This window comes from Stegodyphus dumicola, chromosome 8 (assembly GCF_044657685.1).
Source record: "Stegodyphus dumicola isolate Sdum_Otavi_A_Nest chromosome 8, ASM4465768v1".
Taxonomy (NCBI): domain Eukaryota; kingdom Metazoa; phylum Arthropoda; class Arachnida; order Araneae; family Eresidae; genus Stegodyphus; species Stegodyphus dumicola.
The window spans coordinates 169,964,511-169,976,531 of record NC_140775.1 but is presented as its reverse complement, the minus strand read 5'-3'; the positions used below and the strand labels follow the sequence as shown (position 1 = coordinate 169,976,531).

Sequence of the window (12,021 nt, the reverse complement as noted above, 5' to 3'; positions counted from 1 at the left end):
TTTTCAATAACTGACTTTGGTCTATTAACAACAATACTACATTCATTTTAATTGGTAATTTGTAAAAATTAATTACTTTAGAATAACTAAGCATTTCTTATCTAAAACACTGTTTGTAAGAAGAAAAATTGTTTGGACGCTGATTAAGTAAAAAGTATAGTATATGCGCAAACAATGAAAAGGACCGTTTAGATTTTGTTAAGGAATACATAAAATTAACCAAGAGAATACTAGTTTAGAGTTCTTTTTAGCAAAGACTGTACACTTGTTTACATGAGGAGGCATTAATTAACTCAGTAGTACATATGACATTCATAAAATGACAGAAATAATCCACAGTATTTTATTTCATATAAACAGGATTAGGGGATAGACGTGCATGAACACATGGCAAAATTAAGCAATACATTATGCAAATGAGAATATGAAAATATAAGGTTTTTCCAGTTAGATACTTGCACAAAAATAACTGAACAATTGGGAAAGATACTTTACCTAATAATGAAGTGAATATTTTTTTTCAATGGCCAAGTCATAATCCAAATATAAATATCATGAAACATTACAGAGAAAAAATTGAAAGAGGATATAGAAAGAATGTCAAAATCAATTAAATCTCAATGCTTAAAACATTAAAGATTTAAAAAAGGGAATAGGAATCTATTTTCTCAAACAAAATTATAAAGATATGTGAATCCAGCACCTAAAAGATGACACTGCTTCGAAAGCAAGGAAATTTCTAACCAGTTATTGAAAAGATGTCAAAATACTTTATCTTACAACAATATAGGCAATATATATATATATATATAGATAGATAGATAGTTAGATAGATAGTTGCTCTGTTTTGCTTTGTGACCAAAAAAATTAACCATAATAGTATTTTAATATTTTCTATATAACAAATACACAGCTTTGTACATAATAAACATATACACATAAAAACTGAGCAGTATAAAAAAATTGTTCTATAAATTTTAGTTTTAACATACGTAGTGTATTCAGAAACTAAGTATCATTTCATTCTAGCACCGTCACAGCGCTGTGGTAGGCGTCCTGCGCATGGGCACTAGTCTTTCTTGTTCACTGACTTTCAATTGTCGCCATTTTGGTTGCTCTATGTTGTGTTTTCAGTTTGCTGTGCACATTCAAAATGTTTAAGACAATTAGTTCTCCCGCTGACTGTGAGATTTGTGCCGTGATTAAATTTTTGAACGTGAGGAATGTTAAACCGGCCGAAATTTATCGTCAAGTGATAGAAGTTTAAGGTGAATACGCGATAAGTGATGGAATGGTGAGAAAGTGGGTAAGAATGTTTAATGCAGGTCGAACAAATGTCCATGCCGAGGCTCATAGTGGTCGGCCTTCTGTTGTCATCGATGATTTGGTAAGGAAAGTTGATGAAGCAATCTATGAGAACAGACGCTTCACAATGACAACTCTTTCAGAGGCATTTCCACAAATTTCACGTACTATTTTGTTCGAAGTTGTATCTGACCGCTTGAATTATCTCACACTGTGTTCCCGATGGGTTCCAAAAATGCTCACCGATGTTCACAAAACAAAGCGACTTGGTAGTGACCTGACATTTCTCACGCGGTACAGTGATGAGGGAGAAAACTTTTTAAACCAAATTGTGACAGGTGATGAAACTTGGGTGTGTCATTTCACACCAGAATCGAAACAACAATCGATGGAGTGGAGACACACTCATTCTCCAAAAAAACAAATGTTCAAAGTGACAATGTCATCACAAAAAATCATGTGCACTGTCTTCTGGGATAGGAAAGGCGTTTTGCTTACTGAATTTCTTCCCAGAGGTGAAACCATTAATGCGACACGATGTTGTGAGACTTTAACAAAACTAAGGCATGACATTCAAAACAAACAAAGAGGAATGTTCAGTAAAGGAATTGTGTTGCTCCATGACAATGCTCGGCCCCATACTGCTGATGTCACTCAATCGCTAATTCGACAGTTTCATTGGGAGCAGTTCGATCACCCGCCGTACAGCCCGGACTTGGCGCCGTCCGACTATTACTTGTTCCTGCACATGAAGCGCGAGCTTGGTGGCAAGCGCTTTCGATCTGACGATGACATGAAAAATGCTGTGGAGTCATCGTTATCGAAACTGACGGGAAGTTTCTTTGACGATGGTATACAAAAACTGGTCACCCGCTATGACAAATGTTTGATCATTGGTGGAAACTATGTTGAAAAATAGTTTAAGACATGTATTTTCATGTAAAAATAAAACTGGATTCGAAAAAATTGTTTTACTATTTTTTTTTTTTTTTTTCAAAACGGTACTTAGTTTCCGAATACGCCTCGTACATAGGCAACCACAAATATATAAATATGTTGATTAATGTAAGGAGGTTCCTTAAATAATCAAAGCTGTCCAAGTGAAGACTTTAAAGTACTAGTATATTTGTAATATATTCAGGAGTAGGAATTTTGATGGCGTAAAAGTGTTGATCCATAATGACTAGAAAATTGGAGGCGAATGCTGGCTAAATCTTCAGCTTTATTTTCAGCAACATATTATGGCTACACACAAGTCGGCACATTAAATATGACTGTTTCAAAAGGCTTACATTTTTGATGACTTTGTAGCAAGAAAGCAGCAGCAGCAGACAGACAGCAGTCCAGCTAAGGCAAAGCATAGAAAGAAAGTGCATAATGTTCAAGATGAAATCTTAAGTCAAACTGAGTTAATTTTGGTTCTCAAGGCATTTTGACTGGATAGTTAATATTGCTGTAAAATTATTATTGGTTGCCTGAATTTTAGTTCAATTTACATTACCAGAATTACGTAAGAGTCATAGGACATAGATTTTTCTCGAAATGACGCAGTGCAAATAGATGTTGCTATTTTTAGAATAGAGAAGGGAAATTAATTTACGCTGCTAATTTAATCTTTAACATATTCTTAATTTTTCTTACATATAAGTTTAGTAAAACCATCAGATAAGCTTTTGTATAATTTTGCCCCAAAATTTACAATTAAATTTAATTTTTGCACAAAAAATGGAGTGAGATATACATACACATATTAAAATACAAGAAGTTAAAATAAGAAAAACATCCATGCCACGCATAAACAAGTATGTACTTACGTATGACCTGATGATGATCAATGTTTAGCACATTTGAAATAAAGAAATTACACCTTTAATTTCAAGCAAGAAAATATTAAATAACACGTTTATGAGCAATACAAAATTTCCGAAGTAAACAGATGTTATATGCACTATTAGTATAATTTCTCTATATTCATCTTAATATATAAAGCACACACATGAATACATATCATACATACATGTAGAGAGTCATATGATTAACTGTCAGATTAACTCCACAGGTTCTCAGTTATGAAGCAATAAGGAAAATTAAATTTGTTAGCTCTACATAATTTTCTTTGATTTTACAACACTAACACACACACACACCCCTCTATATTATTATTTGATGAGATTGTGCAACAACAAACATAAAAAATTAAGCTACAGAAATCATTTTCACTATGCCTTCTTATATTTCAAAATGTTTTAGCAATGCTTTTGAAAAACTCAATTCAAATAAAGAGTGAGTAAGTTGCTTCCAATACTGTTCAAACATTTTGCTAAAATCAAACTGCCTGTTAGTTTAAATATTTCTGCTAGTATTTTTTTAATGTATATATGAATTCAATCATTAAAAAAATGGCACTTGTACTAAACTTAAACTAATTTACAAACCAATTATGACACTTCTGGCTTTTAGCAAAGGTGTAAGAGAATTAGCACAGATTAATATTAGAAGATTTAATGATTTCACCTTTCTTTATGTAAAATTTTTGTGCTTTTTTAATGTGACATTTCAAAGTTATCTCGGTTTGATTTAATGCAAATAAATTAAACCTTTATTAATATGAAGCTAGTCTATGTTTCAAAACAACAACATTATTATAACAGTCTTTTAAAGTATTATTTTCACAACACATTAGCAACAGTATTATTCTTTTTAAAAGGAAAATTGCATGTGATGCATTAGATTTATTTTTATCATTCAAAATTTGCACTAAATTTATAAAACATTAAAAATATACACAAGTAATTTGTCAGATTCGTTTAAGTACAAAAAAATAAATATTATGAATACATAGTTATACAGCAATGGAATGAAAAAATAATATAATTACCTCAAGTAATTTCTTAATTTTCTTTGAATTCTTTATTGAGCGAGAAGCAGCAATAACGGCATGAACTTGCTTTAATCAAAATATAGCATTTAATTATTAAAATATTCCATATTATACACAGATTTACAGAAAAGTTTCATAAAAACGTATGGATAAATGTAACATACTATAAATACTTCATGAAAATAACTACGTGCAGTTTAAAATACACAAAAAGTAGTGCAAAATAAAAAATTAGATAAAGTCACTGACTGCAGTTAAACTGGAACTACTGTAACACTGTCAAAGTGTTGTTATTACAATAAACAATAAAGTCATAGTGCTTCAAGTGCATGTTGAAACACTAAAGTTAAACAATAAAGTCATAATTCAAGTAAAATTATTACAATAAAGCCATAGTACTCAAAGTGCAAGTTGGAGTGTTAAATCAAAAGAAAAGATGGAAGCTACATCCTTAACTAGATTGTAGTGCAAAAGGAATTGTGGAAGTTTCAAGGTAATCCAAATTTACAAGCAAAATAATGCAAGTAATTCTCTGATTCCAAAAATCAGAAACTCTGGTGTTGTCCCAACAATAGGAAGGAAACAAAGACCATTTTATTTCCTTTTCTTTCATATACCTAATGTATAATGCCAGTCAAAAAGCATATAAGTATGTTACTTTACTCTGAATTTTAAAATCTGTGTTTATCCTATATATGCTGTAGAGCCTGCCTGCAAGGAATTTTAAATGTTCCCATGAATGAAGACAAAGTATTTTGTCTTTTACAAATATGAACTTTTTTTTTTTTTTTATTGATATGCTTAGAAAAGCATACTTTCAAGTATTTGGAAAGGAGAGAGCTAAATCTAGTGGACATATAGGAGACAAATGGATAGAAATCAAGTATTTTAAGTTTGAAGACTTAAAGTTGAAGGAGATGGAGGTCTTAAAAGTTTATTAAATGAAATGTCAATAATGGTAAAAGGTTGAGTTCTTTTGTTAAAGTAGCAGGAATGCAGCATAAATGAACAAGAGAGTAAAAGGCCACAATTTTTTGTTTATGTTGATGGACAGACCAAGGGTGATGGAACAAGAAGATAGCAAGTGTTTTGTAAAAAATGCTCCCGAGGATTCATTTTCAAATTTATATATAAAATGTAGAAAACTAGGAAAGTCATTTTAAATATTTTTCTGAAGTATATTAATTACCCTTTGAGCTTGTGGAATGTTCCTTGTCTATAGAAACTGTAACTGCCAAAGGAAAATTCTACTTACAAGAATGTATCATCTCAGAACAAGGCATGGAAACCTTCACATATTAAGGCCTGCTTTCCTTAGCTTGGCATTAAACTAGTTTTCCTCCATGAGCCCTAAATGCTAAGGACTATGAAGAAATACTGCATAATACATTGCAGCAATAAATGAACGGTGCATTTCTCAGTGTAATACACCAGCTCATAAATCAAAGCATATAAGTTAATTGTTTGACAAGCAAGGAATGATCAAATTCATAATTCAAAGTCAGACCAAACTGTCCAAAAATTAACTCAGATTTGGTTTAAAAAAAAAAAAAAAAAAAAAAAAACAGCCACAACTATTTAAAGAGACAGCAAAATGGCTTCCTTGAAAGGTTCAGACTGTTATTCTGGCTAATGGCAGACCTACATTGTAGTGGCATCATTTAAGCTTTAAATAAATATATTCCCTTTGGTTTCTGCCACTTGTACTAGGCTTAAACTAGTAAATGACTTTAAAAATAGTAATATGATACTAAAAAATAGTAATATGATACTTTAAAACTAGTAATATGACTAAAAATTAAATAATGCAGCAAAACTGGTATAAGAAATTAATTAGCACATTAAATGTATCTAGTTTTTCTCACATTGTTTCTAAGCCTGGAGAAAATTCATGCCACCCGAAGAAACAGGTTAAACTTAGCAAAATGGCCTCCTTGAAAGGTTAAGACTGTTATTCTGGCTAATGGCAGACCTACACTGCAGTGACATAATTTAAGCTTTAAATAAATGCACTCCCTTTGGTTTCTGGTCATTAATGGTAATATAACTTGCTTTCATATAGTTGATTTTAGAGCTATGTGGTTTTGTTAACATGTGGACTATCCCCCCCCTAATAAATATACTGAGAAATTTTTTAGAGGTTTAAAGAAAATTAAAATATCAAAACTAATATTTAGTATTTTAGACTATTATTATTATTAGCAGCTAAAAAATAGTCTACAAATATATAAAAGTTGTGTAATGAATGCATAAAATATATACACATACTAATCTATTTAATTATTCCAATCATAAAATAAAAGCACAAATATATTATAAAAATTAATATTCGAAAACAAAAAGCATACAAATACTTGCAGACCACCTAAGGGACCACTGGCAGTAAATAAAATGTATCAAATAGTAAAGGCATCCAAGAAAATTAGTTGTAACATTAGATATTGTTTTATTTAAAAAAAAAAAAAAAAAAAAAAAAGCTTTTTCTAAAGCTATTATCGGCTGCTAGCACTGGGGTAAGCTTATGTGCCAAACAAAGTGCCAAGTCAATTAATTGAACTAAATCAGCAGAATATGATATTATACAGCTCTCAATTTTTACTGTGTTTAGAATATAACTTTAAAAAATAAATAATGCAGCAAATCTAGAAAACAAATTAATTAGTACATAAAAATGCATCTAGTTTTTCTGGCACTGTTTCTAAGCCTGCAGAAAATTCATGCCACCTGAAAAAACAGGCTAGCTGTTTGAAATATTGCACTCTTTTTTTTTTTTTTAATTTTCCATATCTGATGTGTAGTGCCAATAATACACATAACATTTACAGTATTTTGTTAACCTATAAGACAATATTAATGTAGGTACTAACAAACAGTTTATTAATCTTGTAAAAAGGTAGTCAAAACTTATGATATAAATTCTACAGTGCAGTACTACAGATGTACTTTATCTGCTTTCAGTACTTCTTAATCTACACTATATCACTAGTGTGGCATCTAGTCAACAACAGTCTACTAACTGTTAAGCTTCAGGGCAATCAAAAGTTATGTGCAGATTTGGAATTACGCAACTGCAGGGGTTGTTGCTGCTCCAAAGCTCTTTTACTTTTTTAAGGGTTGGCTCCACATCCACACATGCACACACACAGTAAATGTAAATGCACAGTTTTATAACAGATCATTTAAATATATAATGAGGAAAATAAAAGTTTACCGGCGTTATCAGCTGTATGTTTTCATTAAAGCTAGCCATATAACTCATTATATTTAATTTCTGAGAAAGCCTTTCAACTTTGGATAACTGAAAAATATATAATAAATAAATAAATAAAATAAAGAATTTAAACGAATTAACATGACAATCTCTTATCTAGTTAAATAGAATACAGCAACATTAAAAACTTTAACAATTGCATGCAATGTTAAGACATGATAACTTCCAAACAAAACTGTCAGTATCAAAAAAAGATTAATAAGAAAATAAAGATACAGTCAAAAGTCTTTAATCCGGACTCATCGGAACTTCGGCGATTCCAGATTATAGATCATCAGTTTAAATCTGGTAAGATGGCATGCAGAAATTATAAAATTAAAAATATGAAACCATAATTTATGAAAAAAAAGAGCAATTATGATCTAAAAGGTATCAAAATTTACACACACACACAAAAAAGCTTTATATTTATTTGCTTACTGTATTAAACATTTCTTTCAATATGCGCATGCGTAAAGCATACATTACGCATAGTTGAAATTAGAAAATTGAAACCAGAAAACTATTTGATTTGTATTCCTGATATTTATAATGATGAGGAATTTGATTTAAATCATATCAAAGACGGAGTACATCGAGATGAAATACATTTAGTAAGGAATTATAAGCCAAATAAAATAAAATCATCTGCCCTGAAGATAAGGATAGTGCTGACAGATCAACTTCCAGTTCATTGCGCCCCGTGTTGCCCCTCCTTCCCCCGCAGAGCAGCATGAAATTGATAAACAGTTTTCGGAATGATTAGAGAATCAAAGGATATGCCTTTATCCACTTTTTGCAGCAATTCCACTTTTTGTTTGATGGACATCGAAACATGCTTTCGCTTTATAGATCCTTTGGTAGCTCCAGAATCGGAAATTCTTTTTGACGTAATCGAAAGTTCAAGCTTACTTTTATAAAATTGCTCTAACAGTCTGCAAAAAATAATAAGCCGGATCCAATTAGAAGATTAAGGAACAACGCAATCTGCAACATTAACTGAAATAGATAATTAGATAATTTTAGCTTAGCTTATACCGTCCGTTATACATTAAACGCGCATGCGCAAACGTATTATGCACATGCGTTTTGTAGCTTTGAGGTCCGGATTAAAGACTTTTGACTGTATCAGTTATTCACTGATTTATTGATAAAAAATAAAATGATTATATTTTAAAAGTTTTTCAAAAGAATAAATTAAATTTGCTTTTCTACTTTTTTACGTATTTGTTTAAATTTTAATATTTTAAAAGTTTTTATTTAATGAGGAAAAATACTTTAATTTAATAAACAGGCTGCTAAACTAAGAATAGTAACTTAATAATTAGCAACCTGAAAACCATAACTTAACAATATCAATCCATTTTGGAGATAAGTTTAATTGAATATGGCGAAGCTCAAGAATGCTATTACCTAAGGGAAAGGATGCCTTATGGAGGATTTTCTAACTGAAACTGGCTGATATTCACATAATGCATGGGGTAAACCCTAAAAACCAACCGCAAAGTCAGCCTGTTTGCATAATCAAACTTCCAGTATTCAGCACTCTTAATCACTCCGTTGCCAGCAAGTAGCAGACTGAAGAAAAACTCAAATACCTTCCACCAAAATAACTTCGCATATTTTCCAATTTAAACAGTAAATTCTCATTTGCAAACCCAAAATTATTTAAAAATTACTTCTGCATCTACATACTGAAAGTGCATTAAGAAAAATTAAAATGGAACTGAGAATTTCTTATGTTTTCATTTTATTAAAACAGCACAAAGATTTTACTTGATTTGAAAGGACTTAAAATAAATTAAGAAGAATAAAGATACTACATGAAACTTTAAACTAAATGACAAAATAATAATTTAAAAAATTCAGTTATATTTCTAGAAACATGTTTTTTCATTGTATTTTAACATTATAAAACTCATTTTAAACCTGATCGTGACCAATGATTTCACTCTTATGAGCCCAGGCACCACATCTGTGTGAAGAACTCTGACCAATCTCTTCAGCCCAGTGTCACATATCCATAATTTGAAAACAAAACGATTTATTTGAATTTTTAAATGGCACTAAATGGTAATGTTTTTTTCACACTGGTAGAGTCATATGGCTTTTGACCGTCATATATGGGCATCAGTTTCTGTGCGGTGCTTTTGGTTTTGACAGATTTACTGCTGTAAGTAAACTAGGAATCACAGCTCTAAAGTTAAAGGCAAGTTAAAGGAACATTGGTGTTTTTTTTTTATTTCATCCTAAATTCTTGTTCGTCCCCCCCTTTTTTTTGTTTTAATTTTTGTCTTTGGTTTTTTGGTTATCAGAATGTGTGGAAGTGCATCCAGCTCAATATTTTCATTTATGTTATTTGCTTTTTTTGTTAGGAGAATGTGAGAAAACGCATCTATAGCTGACTATAGCAGGTAATAATATTGCAGAACGTTCATGATGGAAAAACCTTTAAAATTTTGTATTTGTAATGTGTATAGTATTTGTTTTCATGTGCATAGTTATAATTTTATATTTCACATGTTTCATTTACATTCTTTATAATAACACACATTAAGAATTAGTATATTAAATATGTAACATCAAAAATTGAGGACATTATATTAAAACGGTGATTTTCTATGATTTCTTTGGTAAAATTAGGCTTAACTGCTGAAAATGCATGGGCCAGTGGCGACGTTCCATTTCAGGGGGTTCAGTCCTGTGACTGTGCTTCGTTCTTTGCATGCTGGTCCTCAAGGGGTTAATTTATCTAATGCTCATTGCTTAAAAAATGTTCTTATCCACTATAAATAATGCTTTTGTACATGGTATTTATTAAGCCATAATGCTAATTATTCTGTATTGAAGCGAATTATTTTTATAACATCATTGATTCAGATTTCCAAAATGAAAGTTCAAAAATTTGTGATAAAATGTAAATGATTATGATGACAAGGTAAAGGATTCTGATGATTATCCATACCCATCTATACACATACATTTTGCATAAAAACTTTTTGTTTTATTATATCAGCAGGCATAAATATATACCTGTAAAAGAAATTTATCCTCATCTGTTAAGGCATCAATGGGTTTTCGATTCCTTTCATACTCTTTGTAAGCCTTCATCTAAACAAATAATTAAAATACAGAGATTAAAATTATGCAAATCACAGTTACATGAATCTGCATGGAAAACGTGCACTTCAAGCAAGATTGAAAACAAAAGTATTCAGGGAATAAATGCATATATAATTACATTTCTCAAAACATGTACATTACTTTTTATGCTGATTATTACACAAAACATATTATTTAAAATATCCTGTAACATATGCATACAGCAAGGCATACTTTTTTAGTCTATGAATATTTTCAGTGCTTTATTTAAGCAAAAATTAAATGTATGCAACACTAATACAAAGATTTTGGACATATCATTTTGCCAATTAGTTTAAAGATGTTCATCATTGTTTTCATTACAACATATCAAGTAAATAACAATTCTTTGATTTCAAATATTAAAATGAACAAAAAATCATCAAAAATTACTTTTGTTACTTGATATAGAAAATACTTTTACTAATTTTTTTTTTTTTTTTTTTTTATTTAATGATGCAGTTTAGATTGGTTTACTACAAGCAAATATTATTTTTAGAATAGAAAGGGAAAATACCTGAATTAAAATGAAGAGTATGAAAGATATATAAGTATGAAAGTATAAAAGTATGAAAGATGTATGAAAGATGTGATAAATTTTTTGCCCTCGCGCCAAGGACAGAAAGAAGAACGTGAATGCAATGTTTAAAATGTGAAAACATTCTGTGTCACACTTTGAATGAAACACATGAATGTATTTCGTTCAAAGTGTGAAGAAATAAAATGAGCATTGTGTATTACATAAAATGAAACTTAGAGGCATGATGTTTATTTTTTCATTATTTTCATTTATCTTAATTTTAACTCTAAGATTATGTTGGAAATTAATTTTTTGAAACCCAATTATTATTCACGTTTTTATAATACACGAGAACAAGAAAAACAGCTTTAAAACTAAATAAAACTATTTTTATCGTATTTTAAATATTGGAGTATGTGATACCCCACGCGCCCACTCTAGTAACTTTTCTTGGTGCGACTTCCGCCAGGTTAAAAGAATAATATGTTCATTCACAGTTCCAGCTTTTAAAGTTTTCAATAGACATTTATCATGGAACTTCAAAGTACCCCATAAGTAAACTGAAAACTGACAAAAACATTCACCTAGTATAAGCCCACACAGAGCAATGGCAGAGACTATTACATAATAAATTACTGAAATTTACAGCCTCCTGTAATCCACTGCAGGAAATTCAACTAATTTTATTAACATTTTCTTTAAACGATTAAAGTTTATCTTTACTGATACAACATTCTACAGCCATTGATATCTAAGTGTAAACAATAAATATTTAAACCTATTACAATTTTTGATATTTATTTCACTCATAAAAACATATTTTTAGTCTAATAGCATGGATAAAAATTAACTCTTGCTACTGGGTATTAATAAAGGGCATGCTACATAAGCAATTTTTCCTTATCTATCCCCCTGTTTAAAGGG

At 30.3% G+C, this 12,021-nt stretch overlaps 1 protein-coding gene across 3 annotated transcripts in view; it reads right to left on the bottom strand.

The window, feature by feature from the left end:
- Positions 1-12,021, bottom strand: part of Frl (formin-like protein) — a 146,967-nt gene that overhangs the window by 24,145 nt on the left and 110,801 nt on the right. For all 3 annotated transcript variants that reach the window (XM_035364210.2, XM_035364208.2, XM_035364209.2), the window contains exons 17-19: positions 10,470-10,547; positions 7,398-7,484; positions 4,184-4,252 (exon numbers count right to left, since the gene is read on the bottom strand). In XM_035364210.2, the coding sequence (XP_035220101.1) occupies positions 4,184-4,252; positions 7,398-7,484; positions 10,470-10,547 (234 nt within the window). The remainder of the gene's footprint in view (positions 1-4,183; positions 4,253-7,397; positions 7,485-10,469; positions 10,548-12,021) is intronic.